The sequence below is a fragment of the Siphateles boraxobius genome, unplaced genomic scaffold (assembly GCF_051911475.1).
Source record: "Siphateles boraxobius isolate OS27281-9 unplaced genomic scaffold, OSU_SipBor_1 1, whole genome shotgun sequence".
Lineage (NCBI taxonomy): Eukaryota > Metazoa > Chordata > Actinopteri > Cypriniformes > Leuciscidae > Siphateles > Siphateles boraxobius.
This window is the reverse complement of record NW_027508699.1, coordinates 9,384,033-9,402,228: the sequence shown is the minus strand read 5'-3', so window position 1 is coordinate 9,402,228 and position 18,196 is coordinate 9,384,033. Positions and strand designations below refer to the sequence as shown.

At 36.6% G+C, this 18,196-nt stretch overlaps 1 protein-coding gene across 2 annotated transcripts; it reads right to left on the bottom strand.

Annotated features, from left to right (window-relative positions):
• Positions 1 to 9,200: 9,200 nt before the first annotated feature.
• On the bottom strand, positions 9,201 to 18,044 carry cope (COPI coat complex subunit epsilon). Of its 2 annotated transcripts, none has more exons than XM_077200073.1 (10): positions 17,858 to 18,044; positions 17,591 to 17,653; positions 17,223 to 17,323; positions 16,303 to 16,455; positions 16,164 to 16,217; positions 13,606 to 13,687; positions 12,738 to 12,893; positions 9,747 to 9,815; positions 9,524 to 9,598; positions 9,201 to 9,391 (listed from the first exon to the last, which is right to left on the bottom strand). In XM_077200073.1, the coding sequence occupies exons 1-10, from the start codon at positions 17,957 to 17,959 to the stop codon at positions 9,344 to 9,346; spliced, it is 903 nt and encodes a 300-aa protein (XP_077056188.1). In that variant the 5' UTR covers positions 17,960 to 18,044; the 3' UTR covers positions 9,201 to 9,343. The 2 variants fall into 2 exon arrangements, with proteins under 2 accessions (XP_077056188.1, XP_077056187.1); XM_077200072.1 differs by having other exon boundaries at positions 12,738 to 12,889; positions 13,602 to 13,687; positions 17,858 to 18,043.
• Positions 18,045 to 18,196: the final 152 nt, after the last annotated feature.

Below are 18,196 nucleotides of genomic sequence, written 5' to 3'. Positions count from 1 at the left end.
TTCCAATTGTCAATGAACCCTATCTTATTCTGTGGACACCACTTGAGGACAGAGTGCACGAGATGGCAAGCAAGGACGCAGGTTAACAGGCTAGGGAGATACTAGCGTGTTGTGCTACCGATAACGATTTAGCTAAAAGCTAGCGATGTCATATTAATGTGATAGGCAATATTAGACAATATCTAACATATGTTGATGAGTAAGTTATATTTAGCAATATAAACAAAAGGAATGATAGTAAAATAGAGATTCAAAGCAGAAAGCTATACGGAGCATACAGATGCAAACCTGCAGCAAGGCAGTCAGGAGCAATCGATCAGCGTGTGAGACAGGAGCAATCCCAGTAACATTTTATTTTATAGTGTCCTTGTTACACATTTTACTATAATTATAACTATGAATTATGCATAATTACATGCAACTGACCTTAAACCAAACCCTAATTCCAAATCTAACTCTGTTAGTGCATGTAGTTAATCAATATTACTACTAGTTAAATGTATAATTACACTGTAACAAAGACACCTTAAAATAAAGGCTTACACTATATTTAAGGTATACATGTTACAGTGTAAGTATTGTTATGTAATATGCAATTACATTTACATTTAGCTGACGCTTTTATCCAAAGCGACTTACAATTGCTATATATGTCAGAGGGCGCACGCCTCTGGAGCAACTAGGGGTTAAGTGTCTTGCTCAGGGACACATAGGTGTCTCACAGTGGATTCGAACCCGGGTCTCTCACACCAAAGGCATGTGTCTTATCCACTGCGCCATCACCACCACAATTATGCTATTATTATTACTATATAAAGAAAGGTTTTTTTAAAGAAAAGCACTGGAAATTGTTGTTGTAAAGCGATTTAAGAAAATGGTTTATAAAGAAAAACACTGCAATTGTTGTTGTAAAGCGATTTATTAAGGGTTAGGGTTAGTTGCATGCAATTATGCCTAATTTACTGCTATTACTAAAGCAAGTACGTGTGTAACTTGTAACAAGGACACTAAAATAAAGTGTTATCAAAAAATCCTATTGTTTTTCTGAAAAAAACATGGTTGCCAGAATAATTATGTAAAAAAAAAAGCAGTATACATATTTACAGAACAACATGTCAGTTTCAATTTAAAACTGTAATTTACATTAGAGAAATTAAAAACGGTATGTCCAACATCCAGTCGGTTTTTATCTCAGAATAAACCCTGACAGGGTGATCAGGACTGTCTTGCATCAGCCTGAAGGGGTTTATTCTGAGATGACAACCAGCTGGAAGTACATTATGCTGCTCATTACACGACTACTTGCCACTTAAGTAAATAATTAGACATGAAATATTGATCTGAGTCAAACTATTTTATTAGCTCAAAACACAAAGCTTCCGCTGAGAGAGCAGTTGCTAGCAAGGGGCAAGTTCAAACTAGGCGGACATTTAAGGGATACAGTTCAGTCATACCACTTATTACACAGCATTTAGCCACATAAATAATTATGGGGATAAGAGACATTGATATGAGATGAAACTGTTTTAAAATCGTACCCGTTTGTTATCTTATAATCAATTACATGGTATAAAACAATCTTCGCAAAATGGCAGCAGCTGCGTTTGTATGAATTAAGAGAGCGAGTCCGTGATACCGGGTGACATAATTAAATAACTGTACACAAAACATTGATTTAAGTTTTAATATTTTATTATCTCACCAAATGCAAAAGCAAGTTTCCTAGCATTCCTAGCAAGTGTAAAGTGCCAACTTCAGTGACATTATCCCGGATGAGCCTGTGTGTTTACCGATTGTTATCAGCATACCGCTGGATGGCACGATTGACCAATCAGAATCAAGTATTCCACAGAGCCATGTAATAAGTGCTTTTAACATATACTGACACCTCCATAATAACACAGAGGGTAGAGAAAACCACATGATGAATCAAAGTTCATCACAAGCTTTTCCACAAGTTGAAGTTAATACTAATATATAGAAGGTTCAGAGTGTCATACTGTGCACACAAATAAAACACACAACACTAAAATAATGCGGCAAACATTCATTTAACAATAAGATGTAACAACCTAATGCACATAACTAAGAAGAAATATAATTATTACAATAAAAAAGCATCAAATGTCAAGTGTCACACAAGGAATGGTGGGAATGCCAATTTACTGTAAATTTTAAGATGATTAGTTCATTTTTTCTTCCAAAACTGTACATTTAATGGTATTTTACTGTAAAAAAACATGAAAGAAAGGTTATATCTAAATTACTGTTTTTCCCTGTATACAGTAATGAAACTTACTGTTAACCAATTAACAGGTTTTCATATGGGTTTGGATTCTTGGATAAAGGAACACACATTATAAACCACTGATAAAAATAAAACAGCATATTTGTCAGGTAATATAGCAGAAAGTGATAAAGCGGATATTCTGAGTGAAAGCATTATCAGACACTTTGTGGCCTGATGTATAGTGTTGTTTATTTGACGTTGGGAAACTGGATTATCCAATAAAGAGAGTAAGCAACTACCACTTTGAACTTTGCTTTGAAGTTCTTCATCCACTAATGAGGACTGCATCCCTAATCCGTCAACAACAATTAAAGGATAGTTCACCCAAACAACATTCTGTCACCGTCTATTCACCCTCATGTCATTCCAAACCTGAATGACTTTCTTTCCTGTGGAACACAAATAGAGAACTTCTGAATAATGTTCTGGTCACTATTTTCCACGCATTTACACTTAATTGAGACAAAAGTTTTAGAGCTTCAAAAAGGATGCAATAACATTAAAGGTATGTACTTCAGTGGCTTCAGTCATACCTCACTGGCAGATCTTTCATGGTTTCATGGAGAGAAGGGGTGTCTGAGTCACATCAGCTAATCACCAGGGTGCCTCAAGGTTCAGTGCTCACTCCTCTTCTTTTTTCCATCAACATCACTATGCAACTAGGGTCTACAACACTCATCCAGAACAGCAGGGAACCTGGGGGTAGTGTTTGACGACCAGCTGAGCTTTTCCACTCACATCTCAACAATGGCCCGGTCATGCAGATTTGCGCATTACAACATCAGGAAAATCAGATCCTTTCTGTCAGAATACGCAGCACAGCTACTTGTCCAAGCGGTTGTTATTTCAAGACTGGGCTACTGCAATGCTCTACTAGCTCTCCAGCTCGTCTAGTCTTCAATCAGCCTAAGAGAATCCACGTCACACCCCTCCTGATCTCACTCCACAGCCTCCCCGTTGTGGCGAGAATCAAATTTAAAGTTCTTATGTCACTCACTCACTCCAGAACCTTCTATTTGTTTTTTTACAAAAATGAATAAATCTGTATTTCTTCTCTTCTCTAGCTGGTTTCCTAATTTAGTTGTCCAATAAACCTGGAATTGTGTAAACTCCAATGAACCAATAAATCATTGATGAATGCTTTGTTCTTTTTCTGTAAGTCGCTTTGGATGAAAGAGTCTGTGAAATGCATAAATGAAAATCATTAAACAAGTCCATACAAACTATATCTAAAATTTTGTATAGTCATATGATAGCTTTGGGAGAGAAGTAGCGATGTCCGTGAATGGAATGTCATAGTAAAATCTGGTTAAATCATGACTCTTGAAGTAGTTTTGGCATTTTAATGAATATGACAATGTTAATGTATTTGGTCTTGGCAGACTCTGCTACGCATGTTGCCTCTACTGCAGGGCAAGAATGAACTTGCTAAGCTCAATAGATACACGCTGCTGTGAGCTGTAAGATCTGCTGCTGCTGCATGAGCAGACATGCATAAATCCCGTAGCAGATCTAGACAGGTGGAGCTGGGGAGGGTGAAGGTTCAGAGGAACTCTATAGCAAACACTGAACCAGACTATTTAAAATGTTGAGCAAGCAATCTGATTGGCTGCAGAATCAGCCAATGAGATGTGGTCATGGTGTGATTGCTTGCTTGCATATTCAGCCTGCGCCACCTACAGTTTCATGACTAAACTGGACATTTGTTCCAATAACAGCAGGACTTTGATTTTATACAACAGCTCGGGAAACAATAAGCTAATATTGACAATTTTGTTTTATTTTTAATAGCTAATATTAACTACTAAATATTTTTTTATCCCCTAATGAAAATAGTTACAAATACAGTCAAAGCTGAATGGGAAAAAAACAAAACAAGAAAAAACAACAAACCAGGTATGAGATCAACATAAAAGTTTCACACAGAGACCTAGGGCATTGTGCTTACCTATTTTTAAAGCCAAGAAGTAATTCAATACAATATTTAATTTCCATCTTAGTAATATTTGGTTTAGTCCATTTTTTGAAAATGTATATAGTATTAGCTCATAATTAAGAACGGATTGATAATGAAAACCACATTTGGTTGTAATATTTGTCTATTATATATATATAGACAAATCTACTGCCCTCATGTGACGGTAAGAGGAAACACGACCACTGCAACCAGCCAATAATCACCTACATCACTAAACAAAGATCCAAAAAAAGAGAGAGAACCAGGGGCCTGTACCATGATGGTAGTTGAACAAACTCAGGGTTACATGATTAGTTTAGAGTTGACAAAACCAAACCAATCCAACCAGGCTTTGTTGGTACCATGATGCTGATCATCAACTTTCTCTGTCAACTCAGGCTTTGATCCTGAGTTTAGGAGTTTTATGCAGGGCGTAGGATACACCAAAGGATTTTCACAGTCCCAGACTAAAGACCGGCAGTCTTTAGGAATGTTACTGGCGTCTCGGCGCGCTCCCGTCGTCTCGATCGTTAAATGTGAGGTGATAATCTGCAGTCGGCGACCCGATTTATGCCAGTCTTTCTCTAGTCTTTCATATCAAACATGTTTGATATTATCGCAAGTCTTTAGTCTGAGACTAAAAACTGTGAACCCAAGTCTTTAGATGTGAGCTGATAATCTTATAAAGTCTTTTCTAAATCTTTTCAAAGTCTTCAGGTGTACAGAAAGCATAAGTGTGACATCAGTAGCGAACAGCCAATCACATGTTGAGAAAGAGTGAAACTGAGATTAATTTCTCGTGAGAGAAGCAGCGCAATTCACTTATGAAATAAAAGTATTAAAATAGTAAGAATTTAAACAAATTTACACAGTAAGAAGAAAACAGCTGTCTATGGAAGAGGACAACTAAAAGAAAAAGTCTTGCTACTTTATATTAGTGGAAGTAAAAGTTGTGAAGTTATTTTATACAGCTGATAAAGGGAGAGAATTGAACATTTCAGCTCACATGTAGTTATTTTATAGCTTCATCTATTGATGCTAAAGCGTATTTATATTACCTTTATATATTTATTCATTTAAACTGCGTAATAATAATTGATGAACTAAAATTGTACATCTGTGATTGATTAAGGGTATCATAATTACATAAATAATATCTAAATCATACAAATTTATTATTCTAAATAAGCATCACTAAAAACCAGACGATTTTGTCTTTAAAAATCATTTACTATGTAGTGATCTTTAATTTGGAGTAGAAACAGGTGGAGTGACTTTATCGCATCAGGCATGTGTCACTTTACTCACAGCTGATTGGTCCAAGTTCGGTTTGCAACCTCTTACCTGGAACATAACCTGCCCCGGACCAGGTTAGCCGTGGAGCGTAAGTTACTATGGCGATGAACACTGCTTAAAGCCAAACCACTTTCATGGTCCATAAAACCCAGGGTTGACACAAACTAAACTGAAACTGGCTAGCCACCTAAACCGGCTTCATGGTATAGGCCCCAGGACTAACAAAATTCAAACCTGTAATATGATCATTGTAACTGGTTCTCTCAGGGACAGGCAGGAGACTCAGTTTGATGGAACAAACTTAAACTTTTAATATACATACAACAGGCTGAACGGTAGATCGGACAAACACTGACTGAACTGAAGGAACTTAAATGCAAGTTAGATGATGATAATTAATTGAACACTGAGACAGATGAACCGATAATGATGGTGATGAAGATACGTGACCACTGAAGACAGGCTGATTGTTAGAAACATTACATTTGAATTATTTGGAGAAACATAAGTCTACCAGTAATTTGTCCCATGTCATTACGTGAGTTTTTTCACAACCAGCTATATGTTAATCCATGAACAAAAGTACTGACAAAGATGTTTGTTGACAAAAGTTTTAGTTTTACCAGTGATAAAGTGGCAAAAAAAAGTGGATCATGATGATAAATAAAAACTAAGAGGTGGAAAACTTTTTTATGAGTTTTGGCCGTTCATTCACACGACAACGCCGTTTTAGGGGACCTGAAAACTCAAGCATTAAAAACATGGTTTCAAAGTGCATGTTTTTGAAAATTATAATGTAATTGTGTCTCTGTGTAAACTCAGAAAAACGCGAATTTGTGAAAACGGTAACACCATGTGCATGCGGATTATGTGTTCATGTATAGGCTCGCACAAGTAGGCCTACGACAACCAAAACAACAGTGTCATCGCCAACTAATAATACAGCATTTTTAGTCGTTTTCGCGGATACATGTGAACAAGGATCGTTTTGATAACGTTGTCGTCTGTATGCAAAACTTTCCAAAAAACGCAAAGGAAAAACTTGTTTTTAGTACATCGTTGTGATTATATGCCTGAAATGATATGCCATTTCCAGAATTTGTGTCAAAAAAACTAACATTTCATAGATATTTTTTTTAAATGTCATAAGTTTAATAATCTTAAAGATTTCATGATTTAAATTAATTAAACCTGCATTTTGATTACTAAAAAATTGTACACCATGTATCCGTAAAACGCCTGCTCCGCGACACTAGTAGTTTCGGGGGTCTACCAACCCCCCTGAAAAAAAAATCCTAAGAGAAACACTGGTCTGCACTGACATTCTCAAGAGTTCCTTGACTCACCCTGAGATTTCAGTCTGTTTCAAACAGACTAACTACTGTCAAACTGTGATTACTTCTGCAGTTTTACTTATGTAGTATGTAACTACTACAAATAGTAATGTCCTCTACTGACCGGCCGCATCATTCATGAATCCTTAGACACTCAGCAGTTGCATACTGAACAAACAAATCAATGCATGACACCACTTCTCCAGCCTTGCAAACAGCCCTTGAGCTGTACATACTGTACATATTCTGGGATGTGTGTACTGATTTATTGTCCACAGCTCCACCTTCAACATTATAAATATGTCAAAACCGGCCTTACAACTTCCGGAGCTCAGTAAATCTTTCTGAAACTGGGCTCTTGACTTTTTATCAAGCAGCCTCCAGTTGGTCAATATATAAGAAACATAATCACAGGAGCACTTAAAATGTGACCCACACAGTGAGAATGACCTGACATTTAGCCATTCTTGTCCAGACACGCATCTTTCCAGGTTCTAGTGTTATTTTAGCATCGAGATACTACAGTATTATAGTTTTTATTATTTTGAATTAGATCTTTACATTTTTAATTTAATTTCATTTAAAGGTTTAATAAATTTGTTGAGAGTTTTTGTCATTTGTATACGTTTTTTCTTAACGTTTTATTTTTTTTAATGTTTTTTTTCTATGGTTTTAGATTTAGTCTCAATTATAATAATAACTCTGCCAAGTTCAACACAAGTTAAGCTCAATCGACTACACTTGTGGGATAATGTTGATAGGCTAAATCTTCACTTGTTCCCTTTTTTGCTTTAAACCCCCGCTCTGCTACAGTTTTTGCTCAGAATGAATCTTTGTTTTAATCCCTGCTGTTAATTGATTGAACTTCAGTTCTGACTTACGGTTGTGATTGCTCATATTTGTCTCTTTACTGGGTTAAGCTGTGTTCGTGTCTTGGATGTTTGGACCCCACTACAGCCAAACCTGAGTCCTAAATACTAAAAAGATGGTCATTTTTTTCAGAGCACCTGCATTGCACAGAGCTGCTGCCTCAGCTATAAATAATAGCTTCTCACTATTCACCTATGACTGTGTCTCCACTTCAGCAACCACATCATCAACTTTACTGATGACAACACTATTGTTTCACCAGTGATGAATGAGGTGTAAAACAGAATTGGATGTCAGCAAAACAGAGGGAATTATTTTTTGGCCAACTCGCTATTTTGGAATCCGATTACATTGGACAAAATTTTAATACGAGAGATTTTCCATCAAAAAACGTTACTCCGATTAGATAAATAAAAAGACAAGATATAATTTCCTCTTCACTGTGATAAACTGAGTCAGTATTGTGTCCTATAACACTTTCTGTTCTGCCTACAAATAAGGTCACACTACATTTTGTCATATTTTGCATATGTAATTGAGGCCTTTGCCTCAAGAGGCGTGCGGTCTTTAGCTTTCTTTTTTTGCGCCCGCCCCCAATGCTGGTCGAGCTGATTCAAATCCCGCTTGGAGCGGTGCGAGTACTAGTCCAGGGGTGTCCAATCATGCTCCTGGAGGGCCACTGTCCTGCAGAATTCAGCTCCAATCAATTAAACACCCCTGAACCAGCTAATCAAGGTCTCACTAGGCATATACTAGAAACTTCCAGACAGGTGTGTTGAGGCAAGTTGAAGCTAAACTCTGCAGGACAGAGCAGTTTGAGCACGCCTGGACTAGTAACATTGGTGCCGTGACCCGAATGGGAGTGGGGTTTAGGGGGGTGAGTATTATGGAGGCCAGAGCGAGTAAGAGCTGTGCAGGTAAACCTCACACCCCTGACCTCAAGAGGTGCGCTACAGACTGGGGTCTTAAAGCTGGGGACACACTAAACGACTGTAAGGACGATTATGAATGTAATTTGATACTTACGGATCAAATATGGATTATGGATCACCATCGGTCAGGATTTGTTCCAGAATCTGATATCCAGCATGCCAGAGCGAATTGCAGAGGTTATAAAGAAGGGTCAACACTGTAAATATTGACTGACTATTTGAATATATATTGAATATATTTGCCAACAAAAACCTTTAAAATGTATGAAATGCTTATTGTTTTCCACCACAGAAACGTGAAAAAATATGTACAAACACTGAAGCAGCAAACTTTGCAAAACACACAATTATTTTAATACTTTTGGCCACGGCTGTACTGTACCAAAAAATGTTTACCCCATATTTATATATACCCTTTCTATGAACTGGCAATCAATAGGGTGAACTGATGTGTTATGAAGGCGGTTTACACCTCTTTTTTTTAACACAACATGAATATTCAAAAAGGCAACAACACCATGTAAGATAAACATTTTTATTTAACCATGATACAGGAATGTTTTTAGAGTGTCAAAATGAGTTTGTTTAAAGGCATTGAAAAAAAGAAGAGGAGAAATAACATTGTGTTGCAGCGTAGGAGACATAAATAGAAACCATACTTCTTTCAGGCGCTGGGTGCGTATTGCATTGCAAGTCTGTCAAATTCATTCTCCTGTGGAAACAATTGAGTTTACATTAAACTTAGTAGTTATTCTTCACAGTTACTTAGATAATGCTCTCACAATATGTTTTCAAAATAGAAAAAAACAGAATGGTGTCCCCGTAACATGATAAATGACCTTACCTTAGCAAGATAATCCTTAATAAAAGGATGGGATTTGTGTGCATCTTTCAGTTGAGACAAATATCGATTTGTCACCTGTGCAGAAACACAAACACAGACAATATAAGCATCTGTGTTGATTTTTTCAAAGGTGTACAATGAAACTCAGATGCATTGAAGACCGTAATTAAAAAAAAAAAATTAAAAATCTTGACGTGTCAACATTTACATTTATGGAGCTTACCTCAGGAGGTTTGCCCAAATGCTGTGTCAACACAACGAGGTTGATGAGTGTCTCCGGGTGGCTGCTGTCCTATAGAAGATAAAGGACAGATCATTACATTTCACTGCAGTTAAACCTGGACCACTGACTGATCTGGACACATAACGATAATTATTAGCCATGATGAGCCTTTTGATTGACTACATTATCAAACAGCTAATTATGTGTTGCTATTGAGTCAGACAGCTGCCTTCTAAAACAGTATCCTTAGAAACGCTTTGAAATACTTAAGTCAGTGGAAGGCATATAGTTCATCATTAAACTATATTGCTAAATGTACATGATTTTTCATATCAACAGAAAAATATACCAGGATAACCTGGCTTCTCTTGAGTCTCCTCTGCTTCAAAGCATAGTTATAGAATAGCATATTTGTTGATATGCTAAAGCCCGTCCGTACATTCATGTGATTGGTTACAAAGTAGTTTGTGAAGTAAGAAACACTGGAGATTTCAAACTGTGTTTTTAAGACTTTTTCACTGCAGTTTTAAGGAGAAAATGCTCAGCAATGGTGATGACTTATGATTTTGCCCATGGTTTGTCTTAAAGCACATGAAAAAACACCACATAGACATATAAACAAAATTAAAAACTTGATTCAACACAGGGGGACTTTAACAGTGATTTGTAGTTTTTAACCAGAAATGCATGTTTTCCCTCCATGGCATCCAATTTACAACCTTGTATAGGTCAGCATAAGAGACTAAAGGGATTTATAAGAAAATTTGTATTCAGTAATATTATCGATTTAACTGCACTGATAGATGAGAAGACTATTTGAATTGAGCTGGATAATGACAGCAACTTTGCAACATTTGCAACAAGTTGCTGGATAATGACAACACCGTTATTGAACTGAATTGAATCAACACTGAACTGAATTAAGCTTGAATGCTGACACTATTATCTTCTGTAGAGCTGCATGACAGCTGCAAATGAATGTGTTTTATAATTGATGAAGCACTATATAAATAACTCCGACTAATGGATAAAAAAGCAGAATTGTCCAAGATCAGAAAAAGTGTGCTTTAGCGATATCATTTCTAATATTGTCGAAGTTTGGGATGTTTGGTCAGCATGAAAGTTGAATTCAGCCAAGAACTCAGGCCGTTTCTCAATATGCGTTCTTGTCTGTACTTGTGTTCTAGTGAAACGTCATCAGTGGCTGTCCAAGTACTGTCTCAATACACAAGTTTGCATTTTGGCAAGAACGGTTAAAAATCCCGGAAGTGTTCTTGACACGCCCATTTTACCGAGGATGCATCGGTTGGTAACTTGTGTGAACTTGACGGCAGAAATATCCCAGCATTCATTTCGGCATTCAAGGAAGGAGCGGGGAGCAGAAAGGCAGAACAACAGTAAGTCGTTTTTCTACAATTTCGTATGCTATTTCATCACTAAATTCACTTCTGAGAGCATTTGATGCGAGAAATCTACTGTGTAGATTTCAAATATTGCCATTTTTACGAAAATGTATGGCGAATCGAAAATATGCTCAAACATTTTCGGTAGTGAAGAATCTCCATACGCGCACGCGGGTGTAGCTAGCGAGCCAACCGGCCAGTCATGCTAAAAACCTGGCTGTTATCATCAATAATTCTTGTTATGTTTGGGTACTGAAGAGGACGCTGTGCGGGGGTATTATTGCGCAATACCAGCAAGAACACATCGCCTCAAACTGTCAGGAGCGTTCTGTGTGCTCGTCACCTTGTAAGTGCATTCTCCCAAGAACAACTAGCAAAAGCGTTCTCCCCAAGAACACAAGTCTGTTCTTTGCATTCTTGGTTTTGAGAAACGGCCTCAGTCTGGTATCAAGTATTACAATTCTGCAACTACATGTCAACTAAGGGTGTTTGCACACACCACACTTGTAGTTCGCTTTACTTGATTTGTTTGGTCCAGACCAAAAAAAAAGAAAAAAGAAATTTTTAGTCCTGGTCCGTTTAGCGTTCATATTGGCATTTTAATACCGAACCTAAAGATACAGAACCTAAAAGCATAGGGATACGTTCACAACCTAATTAACCGGCTTTTATGACGTATTGCCTATTTTGTGACGAAACCCACCGGACATCCAAACCAATGCTGTTTGCAGGAAAAAAATGCGGTCGTTGTATGTGCGTAGCCCACATATGATGGTATTTTGACAAGCTGAGAACTCGTGAAGAGCTTGTGAAATGTGTAAAGGAGTCAAAACGGAGGCAGGGATCCCTCCACCACACACTCAAACAAAGATCTGCTGTGAGGAACTATGTGCAATTCTGCCTGTACCGAACTGTGATGGGCTAAAGTGACAATGACGAGAAATTGAGCGTTCTGTCCTTTTTAGGGTCGCATCTTGTGACATCATTTCCTGATTTTGGTTCGTTTACAAGTCTTTTGGTTACAAGTCTGTTGTGTTCATATTTCATTCGAACCGCACCAGAGTTTTTCTGAAAGCTGACCGAGACCCATCTTTTCAGAGGTCTCGATGCGCTTGTTTGGTGGCACCAGGGTTCAGATGGCAGCGTTCACACTTATTCAAATGAGCCGCACTAACAGAGCAATCTCACCAGGGTTCGTTTTAATCAAACCAGACATGGCAAGTGTGAACACACCCCGACTCTCATTAGAGTATTAGTAGACTGTCTGCTTAATATCTGCTAACTCTTTATTTTGATGCTCCACCAAGAGACATTCTACTGACTGCAAGTATCTTTACAACTACATGTCAACATGTTCTACTTACCCTAACCTAACAGTCTACTAATACTTAGTTAGTTGAGATGTAGTTGCAAAGTTACTTAAAGTTAGTAGAATGTCTAAAGTGGACCATAGAAATAAAGTGTAACCAATCTATACTTGTCAAATGTATTTTCGCTATGCAGACTCTCAGGACCAAAGTTAAACTTTTTTTTGCAGTGGGAGACAAAAACTTCCTGGCATTTGCCGTGCTGAAATCCAGGCTCTTACTTTGTCCAGAGCATCCTGTAGTACTGACTCAGCCTCATCCCACTTATTCTGAGCCATGTGACTGGCAGCCTGACCGTTCAGCAGCAGCAGTGTGGGTGAGTACTTGTCTGACATTTCCTGGAAGATGTAGAACGCATCCTGCAATTTCTCTCCTCCCTATTGGTAGAAGAAGGAGAAAGACATTTAATTCCCAGTCGATAAGGAAAAAAAATCATTCAGCAAAAACTGAATAGGCAATAGGCATGCAGAGAGATTTAAAAGAAAACAAAATCATCTCAAATGTTTCAGCTCACTACAACAATGCATATGTCTAAATGCAAAAAATATACAGTAAATGGGTGTATTTGGATAGCATACATGTATTTGTTCATGATTAAGGCTATTGAACCTCTGCAGTCAAAACAGATTGAAGACAATAAGTAATCATTTTTTTAATGAAATTAATGCACAATATTTTGTTTTAATACTTTAATATTTTGAGGCATAATCTGTTATGGTACTGGACCATTTTCACCTCATAATCACCTCTAAATTATGCAGCATTTTTCTACACAAAATATAAATTTATGTTTACACAAAAATATAGCAAATGTAATAAAAATCCAATACATGTAAGACCATCTGGTGGGAAAAAATAAAGAAAATCATAGATTTTAGAGATTAGATAGATAAGATCAGCTAAAATAATGCTTAACTATCAATTTGGAAATTAGTTCACTTTACTCCAATAGCCTGCAAAGTTTTTTTCAGAGGAAAGTTATTACATTTTGATGAAAAAAAAACCTTTTTTTCTTTAGGATGACATGCACCAAGGAATACCCATTAAGAAAGTAAATCATTTTAATTTCACATTGACTTGTATACTCGCCATGGCAAGGTTGACCCAGGCTGTAGCAAGCTGAGTCAAAGTGGCATCTTCATCTTGGTCTTGCATCTTCTTTAGCTCCTTTCTGTGAAAACAACATATCCATGAAAATAACATATTTAAAGGCATTAAAGGCACAGTATGCAAGTTTCTTATTCGAAACAATTACAAAGGTGTAGCTTGATGACACGTGACTGAGCGTGGAATCATGGGAGTTGTCGTCTTCACCTCCACAGTCGATGGAATGCAAAATCATGTTCATGGATGAGCTAATAATGTATTGAAGTTTCGCTGAATTACTACTCGTACAGGTCACTTTATTTGACAAATAAAAATTGTGGGGTAACACAGCGCTGTTTTACTGCTCAAAACAATCATACTAAAAATATGCTTGAGCGTGTTGAACGTTATGATATAACATTATACGTGCGTTAGTAGGGCTGCTCGATTATGGAAAAAATCATAATCACGATTATTTTGGTCAGTATTGAAATCACGATTATTTCACACGATTATTTCACATGACTTTGGGAACATGTTGCATTTATTAAAAGACACCTTTCAACAACTCTTAAAAAAATCTAAATCTGCACATTTATTGTACTTTTTGAAATATTAAACTGACTTGCAAACTCACAAGTGGTGAAAAGGGAGACATGTTTACAAAGTAATTTGTTGTAGGGGGTCACCAGGGCGTTATTTGCCTTTATAAAGGACAATTTATTAAACCTTACTAAATATATGTTTTATGTCAAATTCTTACATTTGATCAAATTCAGTTTTAATAAAAAGGGCTGTTATCCATTCAATTAATTTACACTGCAAAATTACAACTGTGAAAATATTATGAGATTAATGTTTAAACAAATAATAAAATAAAAAATAAAATCAATTATGCCTTTGCCTTTAAACAATAAATCAATAGGTGGCGACAAGTGACCGTCTTAATAAATGAATCATTGAGTCATTCATTAAAACGATTTGTTCAAAATAATGAATCCTACAGTAACAAAACACAGCGCTTAGTGATGCTTTTCTTTTGTAACTATTTTCGTCGGTGAAATGGAACAAAACCAGTCAATATTGCATCTAAAATGTAAGTTACCACATATAAACTAGGCTACTTGTTTATAAAACTATAAATTCAGTGTAACATTTGCAATCGTGATATTATAGAACAGCCCTTAATCGTGTTATGTTACTTAACTATATCATATAGCTTATTATAAATAAAAAGAACTCAACATTTCTACCTCAGTATGTTTTTTCTGTGAGTTTTTGTGTGAGCTGTTAGGCTCATTTGTTTTGATTTGTCCACTAATGTCTCTCTCACAAAGGCAAAAGCGCTGCTTCCAGAAACTATTACCGATCTCTGTTTACACTGACTGTATAAGATCAAAACCATCTCACGTTTCGATCGGTCGGGCAAGTTAAACTCTTTCACTTGAAACTTAAAAATCCCCTTTTCCCGGACAAACAGACACGTTTTAATGTCGCTCCCTGTGTTCATTCTCGATTTGTTTCGTTCTGTAAAGCGGAACAGATGATCAGGTCATGTGCGCTCGCTGCCTTTCGCTTTAACTGAGGCGCTACAGTGATCGAGCAGAAATGAATGAAATTTTAAATTTTAAAGAGATCGCTACAGCTCGAGAGACGTCTATGGTCTCACTCCAGTCTATATTAAATTAGCCAATTGTTATTGTGAAGTTTATTGTGCTTGCAATTTATGACTGTATAGGCTGAGAGAGTTTATGACTTCGGGAGGGACGGATGTGCGCGTGCGCGAGTCATTCAGAACACAAGACAAAATAACATGACAAAATAATAGTTTTTACTCGATTGTACTATTTTGGAGATCATTGGGAGCTAAAATCGAAATTGAAATCAAAATTCGATTAATTGCACAGCCCTATGCGTTAGATCTGTATCATATTAATAAAAGCTGGATGACTTGTGCTGCTAGATTGCATGCAATTAATTTTAAAACATTGTATGGTGGAGAAAATGCTGTATTACTGTTACTACAAATAAAGCTCTTTCTGATTATGCTACATTAGCCACTTGACAGAAGAATGTTGACTGATTTACTTTTTGGGTACAAACATGTTACTCGCAGTAAATCAAGAAAACAAGAGATTCAAACAATAAGATTGTCGATAACAATATCCAAACACTTGCTCACCTGTCTAATAATACACAAAACATTATCTACGGAAGTAAAACCGGATATGACATCATTGACCGGCGACGCAATGGAATGGGATGTTACACTCGTTAAAATAGTATATTTATATGATAAATACATTGCTGGAAACATGTGGGATACTATAAGTATACAAGTCAACAAAAATATATAACATTGTTCTAGTGATTTTTGGACATTTCAAATCCAAAAATATTACATATTTGTGGTTTAAAGTCAGAAGTTAGGCTACAAGATATATTGTCAAATATATATTTAGCAGGTTAAAAGGTATTTTTAATAAAACGTGCAAATAGCTAAGCATTCACGCGTGCACACACATAAACCTAAAATAAATAAATGAATAAACAAACAATACCTTGCCATATCAACTCTGTCCAGCTTTAGAAGTACTTGGACAGTCATGGCCATGCTATAACAGAAATACAAATGGACAGTGAGCAACTTATACATTTGTAATCCCACTCATAAAAAATTGATGAAAACTCCAGCCTCACCACTCCAGACTCTCTCCCTGGTGCAGGGTACGTAACGCAGCATCTGTGTTCATCTCATGCAGATAGATGGAAGCCGCCATCAGCAGGAAGGTGGTGTTGGAAACATCAACACTCTTAGCCATCTTTTTGTCCAGTTCTGCCACTATTGCATCCCTGAGAAAAGCATTTTGTGGTATAGTTAATTTCATGCCTAAACATTTATAGGGATAGTTCACCCAAAAATGTATATTCTGTTATTAATTACACACCCTCATGTCGTTCTAAACATGCAAGTCTGTCGTTCATCTTTGGAACATAAATGAAGATCTTTTTATTAAATGAAATCTGAGAGATTTTTGTCCCTACATCAGCAGTGTTTCACTTTCAGGCACCAGAAGGGTAGAAAAGACATCGTTAAAATATTCGATGGGACTCCAGTGTTTTAACCTCAATTTTACGAAGCGATGCAAGTGCTTAGTTTACGCAAAAAACAACAACAACTATTTAACACTTAATTTTAAAAATATCAATCTCCAACACGCGTTCACGCAACATCTGCTCTCGCGTCAACACAACAACCATGCATTATGCTAAGTAACCATGCATTATGCTAAGTGGCAGGGTTTTTTTTCTCGCAAACAAAGCACTTGCGTCACTTAATAAAATTGAGGTTAAACCACTGTAGTCACATGGATTACTTTAATAATGTCTTTACTACCTTTCTGGGGCTTGAAAGTGGTAGTTGCATAGGCTGTCAATGGGACAAAAAGCTCTCAGATTTTATTAAAATAATATTCATTAATGATATAATTTTCATTTTTGGGTGAACTAGCCTATACCTTTGACTGATAGACCAAATGGCTAACCTGTATGCATCTAGGTTTTTAGTTATATTTAGCTTGAAACAATAAATAAAAATGTGGCAGTTTCACTGCACATACCTCTTGCCTACATCGGACAGGTACTCGGCAAACATCCTAACAGCCTGCATCTCCTCAGAGGCGCTGGGCTTTATTTCATCCAGAACCACACCATACTTCCTCTGAGAAGACAACAGAAATCATCATTTAATTAGAACTCAATTTACAGCACTAAATCAAAAAGAAAAGTATATGTGAATACACACATACACACACATACATACATATATATAAAGGGGGATAACAGCTGACAGAATGGAAAAACGACGAAATAGAAATGCAAATCAATCTAATTTTTAATATGGGTTGGTGTTCGACTTCGATTAGTTTATTCTCATCGACATCAGACCAACATAGCACCACAACAAACTGATGCTAACAGAACTTACCTGAGCAATATATGCTCTGTACAGGAAAATGTTCTTCTCTGCATCCTTTTCTGGCCCTGATGTCTACAGAAATATAAGACATTTACACGTGGTTGGTTATCATTTGTTAATTGCAGTCTTGTTAAAATAACGTTATAGAGAAAATATAGTGAATTAAGTTAGCCGAAGGCTAACAGGAATAACTTACTCTAGAATCTAACGTTATAACGTTAAGCGTTTCAGTAAGAAATTCTTTCGTACCATGGAGAATATTTTCAGGACACTCACCTTTACTTTTTGGGCTTCGTTAATGCAGTGTTGATAACTGCCGATGTAAAAGGCATTTTTAACATCGAACAGCTCATCCACTTCATTCTGCTGCGACGCCATGTTTGTGAAACGTCAATTCTGTCGACGTCACTATGGCCACGTAACCAGACCAGTTTGCTTCGTTTCGCTAATGAATGTGTATGGTGTCCTCTTGTGGCGTCGTAAGGAATAGGTGAACAGCTATTATTCTGTCTTTATATATATATATATATATATATATATATATATATATATATATATATATATATATATATATATATATGATTATTAAACATTTACTTAGAGAATACAAAATAA

What these genes read in the sequence shown, in the direction of transcription:
- cope (XM_077200073.1), bottom strand. Translation starts at nt 17,959, where the DNA reads ATGGCGTCGCAGCAGAATGAAGTGGATGAGCTGTTCGATGTTAAAAAT. An exon ending in ACAGAGCATATATTGCTCAG is followed by an intron (nt 17,324 to 17,590) that starts GTAAGTTCTGTT and finishes TTGTCTTCTCAG; the next exon opens with AGGAAGTATGGTGTGGTTCT. An exon ending in TACAGGATGCTCTGGACAAA is followed by an intron (nt 9,816 to 12,737) that starts GTAAGAGCCTGG and finishes TATCTTCTATAG; the next exon opens with GACAGCAGCCACCCGGAGAC.